The 21112-nt window shown below is 47.5% G+C and overlaps 1 protein-coding gene across 14 annotated transcripts in view; it reads left to right on the top strand.

The window, feature by feature from the left end:
* Abcc1 (ATP binding cassette subfamily C member 1) overlaps positions 1 to 21112 on the top strand; it is a 140391-nt gene that overhangs the window by 83819 nt on the left and 35460 nt on the right. For 11 of the 14 annotated variants that reach the window (XR_010055129.1, XM_063268401.1, XM_063268402.1 and 8 more), the window contains 7 exons: positions 1789 to 1935; positions 2922 to 3009; positions 5265 to 5340; positions 7639 to 7765; positions 10000 to 10176; positions 12209 to 12376; positions 14182 to 14374. Coding sequence is in view for 13 of the 14 variants with exons in the window: in XM_063268401.1 (XP_063124471.1) it covers positions 1789 to 1935; positions 2922 to 3009; positions 5265 to 5340; positions 7639 to 7765; positions 10000 to 10176; positions 12209 to 12376; positions 14182 to 14374 (976 nt within the window). In the remaining variant the exon portion in view is untranslated. The remainder of the gene's footprint in view (positions 1 to 1788; positions 1936 to 2921; positions 3010 to 5264; positions 5341 to 7638; positions 7766 to 9999; positions 10177 to 12208; positions 12377 to 14181; positions 14375 to 21112) is intronic. The other 3 variants (XM_063268404.1, XM_063268399.1, XM_039085193.2) reach the window with 1 other exon arrangement.

Here is a 21112-nt window from a genome sequence, read left to right as displayed (position 1 = left end):
CCAAGAGCAATCCAGGGGACAAACTGAGGTAAAAGGCCCTCTGTCTTTTTCTCTGGAGCCTCTCTCACAGTTTCTCAAGGCATTGTTTTTCTCTATGGCTTATTTGTTTTGTTGATGATGACCAATAGCCTATGGCACCCAAAACCTAGCAGTCCAGCTAATAGGTGTGTCTGTGTGACCACTTCCTGGAGAGCATCGGACTCCGAGCCTAATGGGGACTGAGAGCAAACATGACTGGAAAAAGGACCAGCTTGGTGACAGAAAATGACTTCTGTAATCCAGTGGGCCCTGGGCTGGCCAAGACCATGGCTTTTATAATAGAGCACATTGACTTTAGTTAGTTTTATTTTTATTCTTTCTCTGTCTGTCTCTCTGTCTCTCTCTCTGTGTCTCTCTGTCTCTCTTTCTCTCTGTCTCTCTCTCTCTCTCTCTCTCTCTGTGTGTCTGTGTGTGTGTGTGTGTGTGTGTGTGTGTGTGTGTGTGTGTGTGTGTGTGTTTTAGAGGCGTGGGGGAGCGGAGGAAGGGAGACAGGGAGAGCGAGAGGGAAAGAGAGGGAGAGAGGGAGGGAGAGAGAACACATGTGTGCAGTGGTCCGTGTGTGGAGGTCAGAGGTCAGCCTGTGGGAGTGGGTTCTGTGCGTCCACCGTGTGTTCTCAGGGACACAGCTTGGGTTAGGCTTGGTGGACAGCGCCTTTGCTTGCTGAGCCCCATGTGGGATCCTCTTCCCTCTTCAAGCAGTTTCCTATCTGAAATGCAGCTCCATATGAGCATAGAGCTTTGCAGTTTTTCCTATCTGAAATGCAGCTCCACATGAGCATAGAGCTTTGCAGTTTTTCCTATCTGAAATGCAGCTCCACATGAGCATAGAGCTTTGCAGTTTTTCCTATCTGAAATGCAGCTCCACATGAGCATAGAGCTTTGCAGTTTTTCCTATCTGAAATGCAGCTCCACATGAGCATAGAGCTTTGCAGTTTTTCCTATCTGAAATGTAGCTCCACATGAGCATAGAGCTTTGCAGTTTTCCAGTAGGTTTGAGCATGCTCAGCAACTATTTTCATTACCCAGTAAGAGACCTAATGCTTATTACAAGTTACCCCTACTCTCTTATTCCCACTAATTCTGGTACCCATCAGTGTACTTGCTGCCTGTAGGTTAGCCTGTTGGGAGCATTCAGTGTACACAGAATAAAAAAAGAAGCTTGCTTTTTGTTTCTGTTACTCACGATGACACTTTTTGTTTCATTCGGGTAATAGCGTGTATAACAATGTTATTCTTTTTTTATGGTGGAGTAATTAACATTCTAGTGTGTGGAATATTATTAGAAGTTTTTGAGACTGGGTCTCTCATAGCTCAGACTGGCCTTGAATCCTCTCTTTAGCCAGGGATGACTTGGCATTTCTGATCCTCCTCGTTCCTCCTCTCTAGTGTTGGTACTGTAGACATACACCATTGTACCTGTCTCATACACTGCTCAGAGCTCCATGCATGCTAGAAGAGCCCTTTACCAATTGAGCTGTATTTTTGTACCATTGGAATGGAGCCCAGTGTCACCTGTATACCAAGAATGCTTACACAGTGGCCATGTGTTTGACAAACTGATTATCCATCTTTCTGGTCCATTCTTTATGATGGAGGAGTGCTGTCTCTGTACCTGCCCCCTTTCCATCTCTCTTGGGCTTTTGCCATTTTAAACACTATGGAGGGGTCTGTCTTGACTGAATCTCCACCTCTTCCAGGGGTGGTGCAGCTGTGGCTCCTCCACAATTTAACACTTTGCTCTGTTTGCAGGTGGCTCTGTCAACCTTTGCTGTCTTTGTGACTGTGGACGAGAAGAACATCCTAGATGCAAAGAAAGCCTTTGTATCCCTAGCCCTGTTCAATATCTTGCGCTTCCCACTCAACATCCTACCCATGGTCATCAGCAGCATTGTGCAGGTATGTGAGAGAGGGGGCCAGGAGGGTAACGTAGGGACTCTCAGAATCCTACCATGTTCAGCAGCAGCAGCCGACAGGTGTGTGTGGGACAGTGTGAACCAGGAGTGGACATGGGAGCTGTCACCATCCTCCTGTGGTCCTTAGCAACATTGTATAGGCATGTTGGTGGCAAGGAAGCAGGAAGGGTACTCCAACCCACGGTGTCCACAGATTCCTCAGCACCATTTGGACCCATGCTGCCCCACTGGTTTACTTGTGCAGCCCTGATCACACTTTCCCAAATTGCTCATGCTGTTGTATCATAGAGGACTCAGTAGAGCCCTGTGCGTGAATCTACTTACTATCCCAGCATGGCTCCTACCTCAGCAATAAGGGTCACTTGACTGTACTCTGAGAGAGAAACACATTTTCTTCCTTGGCACAGAATGTCTGGCTTTTTAATCCTAGGTTGGCCTAGAACTCTAGCCTGGATGAGAGGTGTGGATTTCATAGCAATACTTCCCTTTTAATCTCAAAGAATCTTTCGAGACTATTCTGTGTTCCTCTGGCCTCTTTAAGCTAGTGTTTTGAAAAACACATGTTTTGGTCTACTTCCTCAATTACTTATTTTGCTGATGGGTCCTGATGTGCTTGTTGAAAACGCTGAGGACCATCTTTCTCCCCCTTCCTGTTTCCATCCTTCCTTCCTGCTTTCATTCTTTCTGTGCTGAAGGATTTTTAAGCAAACCCAGACCCTTTGTCCTATATAAGTGCTGCGTCTGTTGTCTTTCCATAATTAGGACCCAGAACCCAGTAAGTTGTTGAGGTCAAACTCAGTCTGCCAGTACAGAGGTGGCTACCTTCCAAATCCCATTGCTCGAGAAAGCCCCTGCCCTTCATGTAGTGATTTCTGTGGGCGTCAGGTTTAATTCTAAGGCTGTGCCAGGCTCAGGGTGGCAGGTGGCCCAGATGCTATCAGGGTGACACACCCCATGCTTCTTCCTCAGGCCAGCGTGTCCCTCAAGCGTCTCAGGATCTTTCTGTCTCACGAGGAGCTGGAGCCAGACAGCATCGAGCGATGGTCGATCAAGGATGGTGGGTGCCCGTCTTCTACCCACTTTGACTCCTTATCCTGCCCTTTCCAGGGCCTGACTCTGCCCAGCTTGCCTGTAAGACCCAAGGTTTCACCTCTGCAGAGAGAACAGAAAGGGGCTTCCCTATTTATGTTGTGTCCTCTCCCCCCCCCCCCCACTCCTGCAATGTGTGTGACACTTTGGGCTTTTGATCCCTGATACTGTCCTGGGTGAGGGATCACACAGTTTCTGTTTCTCTCTGTGTCTGTGTACTCAGAGATTTATTTTCCTCATCCAGATCTTGGGAGTAAAAGTGCCTTTCATTGAATGTGTTTAATTGATTGATTGATTAATTGATTGATTGATTTACTGTTGTGGGGAACATGACTTCATATGTGCTAGGTGAGTGCTCTACTACTGAGCTACAGCCTCAGCCCACTTTTTACTTTTGGAGACAGGTCTGTGTTGCTCAAGCTGGTCAAACTTGGGCTATTCAGCCTCCTACATAGCTGGGAGTTCAGGGCTGTGCCACTAGGCCTAGCTAGTCATCCTGTGGATTTTATCCCAGGTTTATTTCTTAGACCAGTCGATCCTTCTGACTGACCCCTGAGTTGGGGTCTTGTTTGGGAGTCTCTAGGCAGCGTGCAGTCACTGTTAATAGCACCAGGAGAAGTGAGCCTTTTCTGGCATGTGTGTTTAGTTCAAATGCACCACTGTATCATGGCCCTTGGAGCAGGAGCCAAGGTCAGCAAACTTGCCTGAGGCTCCCAGAAGGGAAGTCCTTGGCTGAGATTTCTTGGTTACCTACTCTCCTTCCAGCCTTTGTTTTCAGGCCGCTATGTGCGTGTGCTTCCTACTGTAGTGATCCAGTGTGGTGTCTCTAGCACAGCCCTGGCTCGCAGGAGGAAAGAGATCCAGAGAGACTGGAAAGTGGTAGCACTGGGGCTCAAACCTGTACCCTCTGACTTATAGCCCAGAAAACAGAATTGATGACACTAACTAGCTATTGGTGATGAGATGTAGGTGTATGCAGTGGCAGGAGTCTTGTGGACCTTTGTAGGATATCAGCAGTGATGTGCAAGTCACAGGTTGCGGTTCTGTGAGTGGAGTGGCAGCTCACCCATGCCCTTAGCAGGTTATCACACTGGGTGTCCCTTGGAGTTCACAGTTCTTGTTGAGGACAACCTTATGACTGTGAGTGGTGAGTAGTGCCCCTCATAGTAGTCAGTCCAGTATGACAACAAAAATGATTTTCAGGAACATCCAAGTGTCTCCTAGGAAGACAGTTGTTCCTTTTTGAGAACTGCAGCCCAAGCAAGTGCTAGTTTTCTGTTGTCCTGAGGCTCTCTGGGTATGGGGCCAGCAAAATAGACTCCAGAGCCAAGGTAGCCACCCAGAGCTCCTAAAGCCAGGTTGTACAGAGTTCTTTGCAAGTGCCACTGAGCCAGGACCAGTGTTTCTGTTTCTGAAGTGTTTAATCACCTTGCAGTCCTGGTTGTCATGCCCCACTGAAGCTCAGTTTGCTGGTATAGTTTGACTGCAGCAGTTTCTGGCCAGTTTTTTGGAATGGCATACCTAGCTTCCTCTACTGTGAGGATACAGGTCCTGCTTAGTATGCACCTTGGTTTGAACCTCACCACAGTGAGAAAGAAGCCTTTTCGTCTTGGGGAAGCTGGGGTTAATTTCATTTAGCTACTAACCTCTTTGCTATGGATTTACAGCCTATCACTCTCTGGAAGTGTTTCTGGCAGCTAATTAAGGGACTAAAACATTAGAGACAGAAGCAAAAGTAAAGCAAGGGAAGAGAAATGGAGCAGGGTAGGATCCTCAGGAATCTGGACCTTATAATGTGGGCATTGGCCAAACTCCCACCCCTCCCCACCTTCCTGCAGCATGTCCTGTTTCTGAGCAGCCTTCTAGTAGATGTTGTTTTCAGTCGATTGTCACTGATCTGCTCGGAGGTGGGCAAAGGGAGGGAGCAGAAAGGGAGGATGTCAAGAGGTGAGAGAAAAAACCCTGGTTTTAAACTAGAGGATAGCCTAGGACATGGCGTGTGAGGAGGGTATGATAATACCCTGGTGGAGAGAGGTTTACATGAGGCTGCAACTTTTTCTCCTTGTCCTTGGCTCATGCTCAGCCTTCCCAGCCTGAGAAATGTGAGTGTGTCCCCAAGCATTGAATAACCAATGAGGTACTTCAGCTTTAGCAGAGGACCAGAATAGGGCATCTGTATGTGCACCTGTTGACTCCTGACATGTTGTCCCTAATGTTTTCCAGGTGGAGGGATGAATAGCATCACTGTGAAGAATGCAACCTTCACTTGGGCCAGGGATGAACCTCCCACACTGAATGGGTAAGCCTGGGACGTGGGCACACTGACACTGGTTCTAAATACTCTTTAACTCTATGACCCCAAATTTGCCTTTCTGAGCCTCAGTTTACCCATCTGGAATAAGGTCCAGTCACAGCTGCTCAGATTGTGGGGAGGAACAGCTCAGAAGGTGCTTGGTATAGGTGTCCCTTCTGATTGTGACAGGAAACCATGCTCCTGGACCACAAGGATAGTTTGGGGTTTGGGGCAGTGAGAAGGTCCGTTTTCAGGCAAAGCATGATCCAGAGTCTCCAGAGCCTGCAGAGCTCTGTTGTAACTGTGACTGGACTGGTGAACCAGTCTCCTTAAGGAATCCAAAACACAAGGCCAGTGCAACCCCTTTTTTGGAACCACATTTGTCATTTGTGCCCCTAAGCAGTTGTTCCTGACATGGCAGCTTGCCTGCTGTATTTTATCAAGCTTAGTACAGACTGTTCAGAGAAAGGAGTCTCTTCCTTTTTGATCCCACTAACTACTCAGGGTGTAAAGATCTTTCGCAGGGCTAACTTAAATCCTGCCTCCTTTATTTGTAATGCCTTTCTCTTTCCTTCGCCAATGCCCCACTGCCCTCATCTCTTAGGCATGTAGGGTTCCTGGCCTTTTGATCTGCTACTTTGAATCTCCAGTCTTTTCTGTTTAACCTTTGACTCCTCTTAGCCTATAAGAATATCCTGGTCTCCCCTAGGAGAAGGAAGGAGCTGCTTCCGGGGTGTTCTGCATACAGTGGTCCCATGACATTGCCCCTCACAAGTGCAGTAAAAAAGACTCAACAGCAATGAGTGTGTCAGGGTCTAGAGAGGGGACTCAGTAAGTAAAGATCTGAATGTGGTCCTTAGAATCCCTATAACAAAAGCTAGGCCTGGTGACACCATGTAATCCCAGTACTGGGGAAGCAGAAACAAGAAGACTTGTGTAGCTCAATAGGCTGTTTGGTGAGTTCTAGGCCAGTGATAGACCCTGTCTTTAAAAAAACAATGAATATGGTACCTGAGAAATGACACCTGAGTTTGCTCTCTACCTTGCACTCGTATGTGCATACACAGAAGAATCAAATAGTTGATCCCTGTAGTTAGCCAGCTTTAAAACAAGTGCCAGGGAAGGGACCCTGCTCAGGGGCCTGGAATGCTTGTGGCCGGTCTGGGCACAGAGACCAGTGTTGAGCTGTCAGGTGCAGGAGCAGCAGGGTCATACATGATAACAAGCTTCTGTGGCTGTAGCACTTACAGCTCTGTTTCCTCCTTTTCTTCTTCTTCTTCCTCTTCCCCTCCCCTCCCCTCCTCCTTCTCCTCTTCTCTTCTTCCTTTTTCCTCTTCTTCCTTTTTTTTTTTTTTTTGAGACCAAGCCTTACTATGTCATCTTGACTAGCTTGTAGCTCATGCAGACCATGCTGGCCTTGAACTTATACAGATACACCTTCCTCTGTCTCTTGAGTGGTGGAATTAAAGGTGTGGACAATCACTTCTATTTGTTATCAGGCCATTTCAAAGATGAGTATGGTACTGTACACCTGTAATCTCAGCACTTGGGAGGCAGAGGCAGAAGGAACAGGTGGGGTAGATCAACTTTGCTTACATAGTGAGTTGGCAGCCAACCTGGGCTATGTGAGACCTTACCTGTGTGGGAGTGGAAGGTTCTGGGGAGATAGTTCAGTCAATAAAGTGCTTGCTGTGCAAAATGAGGACCTGGGTGTAGCAATATGTGCTTGAGATCCCTGAAACTTACTGCCCAACCATCTTGGTATATTTGCAAAGCTCGTGGTAGACCTTGTCTCAAAAAAGTACAAGGCAGACAGAACCTGAGAAACAGTATTGACCTCTGGCCACCACAAGTATACACACAAACATAAAGACCAGAATTGGTAAGGTCATTCTGGAACTCAGCTCTGGTCTCTTTGTGCAGCCCTTCAATCTCTTGAATCTTTCTCCAGACCTGGCCTGTTACCCTGGTCTTATATCCTCTGGACTTTCTCAGCCTGTTCCAGGTACCTGAGAACTTGAGTTCACCTGGAGGTGGCTTGTCACTGGGGACAAAGTGTTGTGGAACCAGTGAAGTGAATACCTTCCATCAATTCTCTTGGGTTACATGTAACCCTTGGGTTTTGTGTTGGCCGGGCTTTGTGATGAATTTACATTGGGCCCCTGAGTCCATGGCCCACCTTGTCCCAGAGTCTTGGAGGTTTTCAGGCAGTGAGCAGCACAGCCAGTGGCCATTGGCTGCCTTCAGCAGGGAGGGTGTAGGACACTGTGCCATTTCAGGCTCCTTATTATTGTGTCCTTGCAGCATCACCTTCGCCATCCCTGATGGAGCCCTTGTGGCCGTGGTGGGCCAGGTAGGCTGTGGGAAGTCATCTCTGCTGTCAGCCCTGCTGGCTGAGATGGACAAAGTGGAGGGACATGTGACTCTCAAGGTAGGATGGGGACCAGAATGGGGAGAGATGGTCTGGAAGGAAGCCTCAGCCCAGTGTCTCTTACAAACTGTCAAAAGAAGCAGCCCCTCCCTTCTGCCAAACCCATTCTCTGCTCCTCTAAGAAGGCAAGATTTCAGTGACAGCCACTTCTTTCTTTGCCCAGTGCCTTGGCTAGTGTGATCCAGGGTAGCTGTTCAGTAAATGGGTTGTGGATGCTTAGATGTTCTGCCAAGGAGTGGGCATTGGTGGCTCTTGCCTTCCTTCTGAATTTGTCTTATTTCACTCTATCTGATATCCAGCCATAACCATTTTCCTGGCTGAATAATACTTTAAATGTGTGTGTGTGTGTGACACACACACACACACACACACACACACACACACACACACACACAGAGAGAGAGAGAGAGAGAGAGAGACAGACAGACAGACAGACAGACAGACAGACAGACAGACAGACAGAAGGGGGCTATTTGAGGGAGTGAGAAACCAAGAAAGGGAGGGGCACAATGGTGAATATGACCAAAATACAATGATATATCTGTCTGAAAATGTCAGGACAAAGGGAGGGAGGGGTGAAAACTCCGGAGGATATCCCAGCATTCCCTCAAGGAAGGATCCCCAAACCCCACTCTCACTTCAACCTGTAGTCTCTGTAGATAGAACGTCTGGCTTCTTTATTTTGAGTCTTGTAGATAGGGCATAACTTCAGTGCTGATTGATGTGGCTATAATAATTTTAGAACCTGGTGTAAGAAACACATTTGAAATCCCTAGTGTTACTTGAATTCTTAATACGGGCCTGGAGGGAAAGAGTGTGGATTTAGCAACTTTGAGGTCCAGTATGCTTTGAGTTGAGCTAAACTTTGTATGAGTAGAAGGCTGCTGTGAGAATGAGTCCCTTGGGGGCCTTTCTACCTGTGCTTTATTCCCTCAGAGGTCTTTGCCTGCAATGTAAATAAGATCCAAAGAGTTACCTGCAGCCTCTGGAGCAGCTGGAGATGAAAAATCAAAACAGTAACCTTTCCAACCCAAATATGCCTGTGCAAAGAAAATACAACTTGATTAATGTGAATACAAGCTCGTACCTAGACTGGGCAGATCTACCACTACACTATCCTATTCCCCAGCTGTGAAATCCCTGATAATTTGCAATTTCTCCATGCCATGTGCTTTAGCTCCGTCTTGCTCCTTCTCCTCCGACCCCCACTAGCTCCTCCTCTCTCTCCAACTTCCCTTCCCTTGCCCAGTTACCAGCTTGCTCTCACCTTTATTTTACAAATTAAATGGGGAGAAGGTTCTGATGAAGTCCCCTGAGTCCTGAGTAGTGACTAGGCAGCCTTCCTGGGGCAGTGGAATTAGCATCAAAATACAAATAACTCCTGGGCAAACCACAACAAAACCCCAACTATTTTACTTCTTCTAGCTTGCTGTATGTTTGTCATTTGCATCCTCTTCCCCTGGGAACTCAAGTTTGGGGATGTGGCCTTGGTTTCATTTCAGTCCAGATCCTTCCCTTGCTGGTTCAGTGCCCTTTTGAAGTAAGCGGACAGCATCTCGGTCCAGAAAAATATTTGGTGTTTCTTCCCAGCAGTGGGTGGACAACAGGCCCAAGGTTGACAAAGGGAAATTGCTTGCCATTAGATCCATGCCGCAGTTTGTTCCACAGTTCCTGGGTTCCCACTATCCCAGGCATTGGTGTTCTGTGACCAAGAACTATTTATAGCTGGTGATTTCAGAATGTCAGTTTTCCCCAGTGTCTTGGTAAACATGGCCTGTGGCTCAATATCTTGTGAGCCTGACAGTTGGGGTGCCTGACACTTGAGGTTCATAGAAACTGGAATGTTTAAATAGCAATTTGGGTCCTTTTTCTGAGAGTTTTAGATACAGATTTAGGTCATTGATTTCTAGTCCCTTACTTTAGAATCTTTTGTGGCTTTCTATCACCTTTTTTGATAAAAGTGGACATGATACCAACTGTGTGTGAACTGGTCCCTCTCACCTTCTGTCCTGCCTGTCCTGCCTACACCTAAGTCGCCCTTGTCCAGGGAAGCTGGTCTTTCTGTCCCTTGAAGGAGTTGGATTCTTTTGTTCCTTGTCCATGTTATTCCAGTAGATCAGTGTCCTTGTCCTTGTAGTTTGTGTTTGGGCAGTTGGTTCTTTTCGCAGGCAGGTGTCTGCTGTTGCCCTTTTACCAAGTCTATCTGTCTTTCCTTTCCACTGCCTGCCATACAGGGCTCCGTGGCCTATGTGCCCCAGCAGGCCTGGATTCAGAATGACTCTCTCCGAGAGAACATACTGTTTGGGCGCCCCCTGCAGGAACATTGCTACAAGGCGGTGATGGAAGCCTGTGCCCTCCTTCCGGATTTGGAAATCCTTCCCAGTGGGGACCTCACAGAGATTGGTGAGAAGGTGAGTATGGCATGGGTACAGCTTGCAGCATCAGCTGCTGCTGTGTAACAAACAGGTGCACACTTTTCAGGACCTTTCACACAAAATGCTGTCCTCCTGTTAGTGCTGTCAGGACCAGCTGTCTCTAGCCTGTGGCTGTGCTCCTTTTGTCAAGCCATGTAAGTTTGGTGAGGGTCTATATCATATGGCTCTTGGTATGGTAGTCTGAGTTGAGATGTCAGTGGCCACCTAAGTGGGAGCCTTTCACACAGTGGTGTAGTGTCTAAGAGAATAAAAACCAAAGGTATTCTGTGCTTTGCTACATACTGTACCACCCACAGGACAAGACATTAGAAGTGGCTTCCCTTGGCAGTCACACAGTCGCGTAGGGAATGTGTATCTGAGTGATGATGGACACAGCTCTAGACCAGCTGGCACCCACTTCTTCACTCCGCTACCGTCCTAACATTTTCAACCTAACATATCTGTCTAGCAGCTCACGAGGGGTTTGTTCTGATTCCTAATGCATTGGTAAGGAAAGGGAAGCTCAGGGACGCTTAGAGGACTTGCCTGATGTTGAGTCCCATGGGAAAGAGACTCTTAAATCTGTCCTGTCACCTGTTTTGCTATCACTTTTGAAGAGGGCCTTATGTGTGCTTCTCAGCCCATTTGCTCCAGTGCAAGTGATTGTCTTGTGTATGTGCTGGATGTGCAGCCACCCATGGTGACAGGGACCTCTTGGGAGAGCCGAGTTTGTCTCCTGCCAAGGATTCTTTCACCAACTTGCTTACTTGATGCATGGTGTCTTTTACTTGGCATGGACCTGGAGATCCTTTGGTTTGGCTAGTACCCTTGTTTATACAGGTTGGAGGTGCCAGGCAAACTGAAGGGTCTAAATATTATGTGGGATCTAACGCAGGATTGCCAGGGTCTTCAAAGCAAGCAGAGGGTGGGTCAGCAGCCAGCTTATCAGCCTTATCCTGGTTTATTAATGCTGGCATGTAGCACTTGGAGACACTGTCCCCTTCAAGTCTCAGTGCCAAAGTTAGGTGGGAGTCAAGGATTGACTGATTTTGTGAACTGCATCTTCTTCAAGTCAATAAGCTGAGATCAAAGGGACCTTTTTAGCTGGGCCTCTCATCCCAGCATGCAGGAAGCTGAGGTAGGAGAGTCATGAGTTTGAAGCAACCTTGAAATCTTAGGCCACCTAGTAAGATCCCATCTCAAAATAAAATATTAAAAATGGATAACAGTGTGACTTAGTGGTAGAATACTTGTTTAGTATGGGCAAAGGCCCTGGCAATACCCCTAGCACTGTCCATATGCACCCCTGCCACACACACCCACCCCCCGCAAAAAAAAACAAAAACAAAAACAAAACAAAACAAAACAAAAAAAACCATGGGAGCTGGCTACTAGGGTCAGCCTTGGCACAGGTTGGGGCAGTTTACTCAATAGGTGTCATTGGGTGTTTGAACTGTACATGACCACGATGTTGGTCACTCGTTGTTGCGAGTGGGTTGTTGCTGCTCGGTGTTGAACCCTTCCTCTGTGAGTTGAGTGCCCTAGGTGCCGTCAGCTTTGCTATGTGACTTTAATAAGAATGGTAGCTCAGAGTGAATCTCACCACAGAACACTAACAGTAATAGTAGCTATGTCAGCTACAACATAATAATATAATAGGCATACAAATAATAATGTCTTTGCCATCCATGCTGTATCTTCTATAGACTCTTCTATAGGCTGATGAGTTTCAAAATGTCAAAAGCTGCCACCTCCTCTTTCTTGTGGCAGTATAAGCCCTAGTATAGACTGGGCACATGTTCTGTAACTGAACTGTACCCCTAGCCCTCCTTGCCATCTTCCTGCCTCTCAGCCTCTGATCAGCTGGGCTGAGAGATGTGCCAGCAGGCCTGACTGTCTACTGCCCTTCCCTGAGCACTTGCTGGGGTTCATGTACCCCAATCAGCAGCTCTTCTGTCCCCATTCTTGTTTTATATGGTTCTGGGGTCTTGAGGATCCCAAGAAATCCACTGTTCTCACTGTCTTCTAGGGTGTGAACCTGTCGGGGGGCCAGAAGCAGCGTGTGAGCCTGGCTCGGGCTGTGTATTGTAACTCTGACATCTACCTCTTGGACGACCCCCTCTCGGCTGTGGATGCACATGTTGGGAAGCACATCTTTGAGAAGGTGGTGGGTCCCATGGGCCTACTGAAGAACAAGGTATTCTCCCAGGGCCAATACTTCAGTTGATTGGCAATGTGGCTTTGGACAAGTCTTTGATTCTTGGGCTTGCTTTCATGCTTCCTCTGTGTGTGTGTGCGCGTGGCATGTACAGTATGTATATACTGGTTTGCATATACGTATGTGTATACAGGTGGAAGGCAGAAGTCAATCATGGTTGTCCTTACTCAGGTACCATTATCACCTTGTTCTTTGAGACAAGATCTCTTCCTGAACCTCGACCTCATTGACTAAAGCTATGCTGACCCTAAAGATCCTTCTGTCTTTTGTCTCTGCCTCCCTGATAGCAGGATTGTAGGGGTGTGCCACCATGTCTGACTTTTTCACATGGGTTCTGGGGATCAAACTCAGATCCTTGTGTGACAAGTATTTTATGAACCGAGCCATCTGCCAGCTCTCCAAAGACAGGTGTCCTACCAGGTCTTTATAAGGTGAGCTGTTCGCCCCATATGTATTGATTGCCTCACTGGTTAAAGGAAATTTCTTCCTCATGAGGGCATCCAGATCTTGAGTATGGCTGTTGTCCTTCTCCATGATAGGTTTGAGGCTGAGGGTAGAGCTTGAGGTAGGAAGATGGCTCAGCCGGCCTTAGCCAGGGAGGAAATAGGCTGTGATCCTGGTTTGGTTTTGTTTTTTAGAGCCATGGAGGAGCATCCTGACACTTCTCTCCTAATTATAAAGTAGCAATGTGTGTAGAAAGGAGTGCTGTGGTTTCAAAAACCCAGGAAACCCAAAGCAAGTATTCCTACCTTTCCCCTTAGAGGTGGTGTGCTGTGTGTATCAACTGTTAAACCGTGACCATACCACCTAGCTCTTCAAGAAGAGATTGGTTATCATCTATTGATAGTCTAATATACATGCCTTTGCCCAGCATGGCAAACAAGCAGGACTGTGCAGCATAGACCAGTTTTGTGATGGGTTTAGGCTGGGTGGATAGGGAGAGTTCCTGTCTAAAGCATAAACATCAGAGTTAGGCATGGTGGTGTGTGCCTGCTAGCCCAGCACTGAGGAGGCTGAGATGGGAGAGTTGGGCTAGCCTGGCCTATGCAGCAAGAACTTACCTTAAAAGACAAGGGCTAGGGATGTAGCCTTGTAGTAGGGTGCCTGCCTAGTATGCAGAGGCTTTGAATTTAGACCTCAGTACTGCAAACACACAATGGGCTATCTAATGCAGGTAGTGTGGTGGCCTCTCTATCTCCTCATCCATACTCATAGCTTTTGTCTTCCTCTTAGAGTTTCCTTCCCAAATAGTCTTTCCAACACTGCTTACCATTCTCTCTATGCTGTACCCCCCTTACCCCAATACTGCTTCTATGCGTGTGATTCTTTTTGTGTCTATCCCTGGAGACCAGGCAGGATTCTATTATTTTCTCTGTCTCCTGCTGCTCCTGCCTGAAACAGGGTGAGTCCTGCTGAGAGAGAGAGAAAGAGAGAGAGAGAGAGAGAGAGAGAGAGAGAGAGCGCATGAGAGAGGGGGGAAGGAGGAAGAGGGGAGAGGGTAGAAAGAGGAGAGAGAGAGAGAGAGAGAGAGAGAGAGAGAGAGAGAGAGAGAGAGAGGAAGGAGGAAGGGGGAGGGGGAAGAGGGGAGAAAGAGGGGAGAGAGAAAGAAGAGAGAGAGAGAGGGAGGGAGGGAGGGGAGGAAGGAGGAAGGAGGAGGGGGAAGAGGGGAGAAAGAGGAGAGAGAGAGAGAGAGAGAGAGAGAGAGAGAACTTCTAGTTTTAAGGAGGTTCTGACAGTGTTTCCTCCACAGTACTGATGGGGCCAGGTCTATGTTTTACCCTCAGACACGGATCCTGGTCACCCATGGTATCAGCTACCTGCCCCAAGTGGATGTCATCATTGTCATGAGTGGCGGCAAGATCTCAGAGATGGGATCTTATCAGGAGCTGCTAGACCGGGATGGGGCCTTTGCTGAGTTCGTGCGCACCTATGCCAACACTGAGCAGGACCTGGCTTCAGAGGATGACAGTAAGAATGGTAGGGGACTTTCAGGAGTTGGCCTTGGTCATTATAGCTGCTTATGGAAAACCTGCACTCTAGGGGTGCAGTTCATGAAGGTATTAGGTGACAAGAACGTCTGGCTTTTGGAGACCAATAGGTAGGTCAGGTTAACCTTGCAGATTAAGTACAGAGGGTTTTGGTTTTGTGACCTCAAGGTAAGTCTCTATTCTTTCTGTAAAAGTACTTTCTCCTGTGGGCTTTCGGTTCTTCAATCTCTAGAAAGGGGATAAAAATATATTTTCTCTATTCCTCAGGGGGCTGAGTACTAGTGATAACCATGGTGTAGCTTAGGACACACCGGGCTCATAGGACATGGCCTAATGTGGAGAGTGTGAACACTCATGGTGGCCATGTTCCTCAGAACTTTGTGGCCTGGAGATTGTCTGACCTGTGTTGGTCTCTCCCCTCACCCCTACTCCCAAAGAGCAATGTGACAGCAGGGGCAGCCTGGCATGTCCTGGTGACTAGTGTAGTCTTGGGCATCTGGGATGTCCTGATAGCTTGATAGCCTCAGCTCTACTGCTCCTCTGACACAGAACACAGACCAGGCCATTGCAGCTACCTCACCTACTGTCCTGGGTTCTGCTACTGGCCTGAGTTTTTGGTGCCAGTTCAATCTGTTCCTGCAGACCTTATTGCTGGGGGAGTTAGGAAGGAAGTGCCAGGCTCTGTCAGCCTAGGTCTCTCTGTCAGTGAGTCAGGGACCATTTTGCAGCCTTCTCAGTAGCTTCTTATTCTATTAGTCACATAAGCTCTCCTCAGAGGACTCTGGTTACCTGCATCTTAGGAGCAGTGGCTTTAGTTGACTTGCACAGAGATGATGCCACGCCAGCATCTGTCTCGCAGCCCACAGGGACACCCCATCGATCTGCACATCTTTCTTTGGTTAAAGCTATTGTAAAATGTTTGAAACTTGTTTGAAAGCTTCCCACCTAGCTGTAGCCTCTCTGGGACCTGTCTGCTATCCCACATGTCTCCAGACAGATCTCAGGTAGATGGTCCTCAGACGGAGCTGCAGAGCCACTTCAGTTTCCCAGGAGTAAAAGTCTCATCAAAGTGGCAACCTCCAATCTCAAGGACTGGCCTGTGAGCTTGGTGTCACTAAGAAAAAAGATGTTTGCTGTCCACTCACCTGGCCATTTGAACATTTTTGGAGCACCTACTGTGTATGAAATACTTATGCTTTCTTAGCTCATATTGCATACCCTCCACTGAGAGCAATTCCTGTGTCAAGAGCTTTGCGGCTAGGAGTTGACTGTAGGCTGTGGATTGTGCTGTGCTTAGGCCTCTCAGTTTATCTTCACATCCCTCACTTCTCCATCCATCTGATCCTCCTGCCAAATGCTGGGATTACAGGCATGTTCCACCATGCCTGGCTAACAGCCACCTCTTTGTGGAGAAAGCAGTGAAGTGGAATTTGGGCTTCTTGACTGCACTGTGTCATATCTTGGGTTTAGTAAACTTCCTGAAGATTCTATCCCAGACATTGTAACAGTCTAAGGGTGGGGGTGAGGTATTCATATGACCTTTATAGGAGGACACACACAGTTCAGGTTCGGTGATAAGATAACATGAAAATCCCCCTCCTAGCAGGCCTTAAAATGTAGAAGTAGAAGACAGATTGATCAGACCAGGGATTCAGCATAGGCATTGGGAGCCTGAGGAGATGACAGGCATTGGGAGGAGGCAACCCAGAGACTATGTAGGCATATGCAAAGGCCTGAGGACCAGCTTGATTTAAGACCTGGACATGAGGATACAGTGGTCAGGCTAGACATTGAATCAGGGTAGGTGATAGGAAATGAGACAGTGAGGTGCTCACTCACCCAGAAGGACCTTGAAGGAGTCGGTTTGAATTTCAGTCTAAACTTAGTAGGGAACTCTTACTATTTATTTTTTGTTTTAAGTGTATGTTTGCGTTTGTGAATATGAGTACACTGTGTGTGAATATCAGTACACTGTGTGCAGGTGCCTGTGGAGACCTGAGGGAGTCAGATCCTCTGGAATTGGAGTAATATACCTTTGTGAGCTGCCATTTAGGTGCTGAGAACTGAACCCTGGTCCTCTGCAAGATCAGCAGGTGCTCTTAACCGCCAAGCCACATCTCTTGGCCAAATGAGTGAAGTCTTGAATCCTTGAATGTCAGAGAAGAAACATCTGTCTAAGGGCATAGAGTGACTGACAGCAGGGCAGGTCCCACGTTTGGTCTTATGTTAGGGGAGTGGGGCCCATTTCGTTATCAGCATTCGGGTATTACCAGTGGCTCCTAGAGGTCCCCCCCCCACCCCCAGTAGAGGACCGGACTGCTGGAGGTTAAGAAAGGGTCTCATTTTGTAGTCCTGGATGGCTTGGAACTTTCTGTGTAGATCAGGTGGGCCTTAAATTCAAAAAAAGCCCCATTTTTAAAGTGGTAGGATTAAAGACGTGTGCCACTATGCCCAGCATATCATAGTGGTTTTTAATAAATGTCATAGTAAGATGCCAGGATTATAGGTACCTCTTATCGTAGCACTTAGGAGGCTAAGGCAGGTAGATCACTGGGAGTTTGAGAAAAAAGCTTTATTGAGCTATAATTCATACCAACCTTATGTCCATTGAATTTGTGTCAACTGGTGTTTGTTAACATACTGTCTTGTAGCCACAATGATTAACTTTAGAGCATTCTGGTCACTTCAGAGGAAAACCAAGTGTCCCCATTCCTTGGCAGGCACTCCTGTACTCTTGTCTGGTCTGCTATGAACTTTTCATGCCTGCAGTATGGTGTTTTTGCCTGCATCCAGCCTCATATTTTTAAGGCTTGTCTGCATCGCAGCCATACCTCCTTCCGTGGTTGCATAATTCTCCATTGTACTGTACTGTATTTTAGTCTTACAGTTGCTTATCCACGGGGGTGGGGACAGGGATTGCTTCTGCTTGTTGGCTGTTGCTAATTATTTCTAGTGGTCTGAAAGAAAAGCTACAGTACTATAATCCCAGCCGCTGGGAGACTGATGGAGGACTCTGAGTTTGAGGTTAGTGTGTGCTGGAGAGACAGTGAGGCTGTGTCTTGAGGAAGAGTAGAAGCTATGTCTTACTTTTTCCCTGCGTGACGGCCTGCATTCTTGTTGGTCTTCCTATCTGATTGGAATGAGTTTTTTCTGCCCTAAGTCTGGCCTGTTTGTTCTCAGGCAGAATTGGCCTTACCTCTTAGCACAAGTGATAGATTGTGGCAATCTCTGTCACTGTATTTCATTTTACCATTTCCAACTTGATTAGTAAGAGTGAAACCCTTACAAACCCTGAAACCCTGTTTGTGAAGGCAGTCTGTCTGTCTCCCCCTTGTTTTGCCCCCAAACCCAACTGTGAGGGCCCTTTGTACACAACATGGAGGACTGTTTGTTTTTTAGTTGCCTTTTTTATGTTAAAACATTGTTCTATGTTTATTCAGTGTGTTTGTGTATGTGTGTGCACATGTATGTATGGCACTCAGGACAACTTGTAGGGATTCAAACTTAGGTCTTCAGGCTTGGCAGCAAGCGCTTTTATTCACTAAACCCTCTCCTTGACCCCAGTTTCTTATTTTCTATGCATGCCACTTTATTTGGCAGTGAAAATACTTCATTCCTAGCCCAATGGCTCCTTTCCCCAGTTCAGCCACCCTGCCTCCTGCCAGGTGTAACATGGACTTGTCTCACCCAGTCCAGGCAGGAGGATCACAGGTTTGAAGACAGTTTAGGCTCCTGTTTCTTGCCTTGGGAAACCAGAGACTCCCTACTTCTTGGCCATCATCCTAACCAGCTGATGCAGAGGGTTCCTCCCGCAGGGCACAGTTCCCTCAGCAGCTTCCTGTCTTTCTCACACCTTGAAATGTTGGGAATGATGCTAGAGGTGCTGAAATCGTACAGGTCTGTTTGGGGGCAAAAAAGAAAAAAAGTAAGGGGCAGTTGAGCTATCCCCTCAGAGGAGGCTACCTTACTGAGTACAAGAGCTATTGTGATTCTTTAGTGTCTGCTTGAGGGAGGCGGGTGATGGTGTGGGAAGGGGACAGTGCCTGGCTTGTAGAGTCAGTGACCCTAACTTAGTGCTAGGAGAGACTCCAGAGATGTTTTGTGACTTTCATTTGTTAATGTGTTCATTTTAAAATTACTGGTAAGTTCAGTGGGCAAGCGTGTTTGCTCTGATGAGATCTGAGTTAAGACTCTCCATTGCCACTGTGTGTCTTCAGAGATCCCTGTGCGGATTGAGCTATAAAACCACCTGAATAGAAGAGCCGAGCTTGTTTGCCTGTTTCCCTCAGGTTTTGCAGCAAATGTTCATGGACTCTGAGGGCAGGAGGTGGCTGTTCTGACCCCTGGAGGCACTGGAGGGTCAGTTTCACTTCCTCACTGGCTGTCACTTGTCAGTCATATTATCTCTCATCAGAGGTATACAGAGTGTCAGCTGTATTGAATAGTGTCCCTTTCCAGTGTTGTCCTGGTGTATGTGGTACACCAGGAGCTGGGAGTAGAACGACAGATAAAAACTAGTGTGTGTTCTAGACTCTGGCAGGAAAGACAGACTAAATTATAAAGAATGTCATGGTGCTATCTGCATTAGTGAGGGAGACTAAAGGACAGGACGCACCCAGAGAAAAGGTCCCACACTGCCCTGAGGCAGTGTCCAGGACACACAGGAGCTGAGTAGCCTTGTTCACCTGTGTGCAGCTGGCCCAGTGGAAGGGTCTGTCACCTTCTGTTGTCACTCCTTCCTGAGCCTCTAGTTTGTCATCCTTTTCCCGACAGCAGCTCTTTCCAGGCTCATCCCCCACAGTGTGTGGATGGAACTCAGGGCTTTGCTTGTGCCAAGCCAGTGCTCTGTGAGCTATACCCACCTTCTCTTTTCTTCTTTATTGCCTATGCTGGAGACCAAACCCAGGCCCTGGTGCAGGTTGGGCCAAACCTGTAACTGAGCTGTACCCCCAGCCCTCCTTTTCCTTTCCATGTTGAGATGTTGCCCAGACTGGCCTTGAACTTGCGGTCCTCTTGACTCAGTCTCAAGAGTAGTTGGAACTTTAGGTCTGTGCACCACCATGCTTGGCTTTCCTGCTTTCTTGATGATTAAGCATAATTGGAGCTTTTGCAGGAAGTTTTGAGCCAAGGCTGCACCCTGCCCAGGTGGGATGGGGAAACTGAAGCCCACTTTACCTCTTCAGTCTCGCAGGTGAGTTGAGTAGAAGCACAGAGAAGGCATTGCCTGTGGCTCTTAACATTTTTCCTAAATCTCATGACTTCCAGGCAGTGAAGTGGTAGCTGAGGAAGGTCATTAGCATCTGGGCTATGGTGCTGGGCTGTAGTCATCCTGAGCTAGTCACTGTTGGTGGGAATTTGGGATGCACTAATTTCACCTTGAAGCTTTGGGGGTGACTCTGGGATATATTTCCAAATCTGAGCTTGCTTATCTCCCAGGTCAAGTGACTTTGGCCAGCATACTTCACAGAGGTCATGGAGGGAAATGCTGGGCACATAACAGAAAGATAAGGAAAAGATGGGGTTCAAAGGCTGTTTAATACAGCCCTGTGCATGAAGGGTAATGCAGGTGACTTTGGGAGTGTAGGAGGAGTGTTACAGTTTGTATTTGCTCAGTCCAGGAGGTGGCACTATTAGAAGGTGTGGCCCTGTTGGAGTAGGTGTGTCACTGTGGGTGTGGGCATTGAGACCCTCATCCTAGCTGCCTGGAAGCCAGTATTCTGCTAGCAGCCTTCAGATGAAGATGTAGAACTCTCAGCTCCTGTACCATGCCTGCCTGGATGCTGTGATGTTCCCACTTTGATGATACTGGACTGAACCGCTGAACCTGTAAGCCAGCCCCAATTAAATGTTTTTCTTGTAAGAGTTGCCTTGGTCATAGTATCTGTTTACAGTAGTAAAACCACAACTAAGACTAGGAGTATCCTGCAGCAAAATCTGATAGCTGTACTGGGGGCCCCACTCTCTTATATGCAGCAGTGTGGAGTTGGGGTTAGACCAAGGGCTCTGAGACAGGTAACGGAACCTACTCAACCTATTTTAAACAAAGACTTGTATGGCTCTCCAGTCAGTCAGAGACCTGGGGATGGAGTGGAACTGAGGCCTCTAGGCAGAATCTGCTAGGACAGAGGAATGGAGTGGTCCTTGATCTTATGACCACAGGAGGTCATGAGGGTCTCAAGAGAGGAATTCCGACAAGCACTGCCTGGGCAAAGGAACATTGGGTAACAGGGAGAAGTGGGCAAGATCTTAGATTCCCTCTTGCACAGTTGAGCCCCAAGAAAATCCAGGTGGACCATCAGCTCATGGATACCTGGTAGGTGGAGAAGGAGCCACCACAGAAGTTCCTCTGGAGCCACTGAGGCAGGGGCAGGAAGGATAGGGGTATACCATGCATGCATGATTGTACGTGCTTGTGTCTGGGAAGTCTTGCTTATTATCTTTCATCGTAGTTAACATGACTGTTTTGGGGTTTGTGGCTTTCAAAAACAAACAAACAAAAAAAAAAACCAAAAAACAACAAAAAAAAAAAAACCCAAAAAACCAAGAAGCAGTGGCTGTGCTGTGGAGCTAAAAGTGAATCTGGTACTGGCTTAAAAGCATGAGGACCTGATTGTCACTCCCAGACACATATAAAACGTCAGGTATGATGTGTACTTATAAACTCAGCACTAGACAAATGAAGATAGGCAGATCCTGGGCCTCACTGGCCAGTCTGGCCTAGTCACTG

Source organism: Rattus norvegicus, chromosome 10 (assembly GCF_036323735.1).
Source record: "Rattus norvegicus strain BN/NHsdMcwi chromosome 10, GRCr8, whole genome shotgun sequence".
NCBI classification, from domain to species: domain Eukaryota; kingdom Metazoa; phylum Chordata; class Mammalia; order Rodentia; family Muridae; genus Rattus; species Rattus norvegicus.
This window is presented reverse-complemented; position numbering and strand designations above follow the sequence as displayed.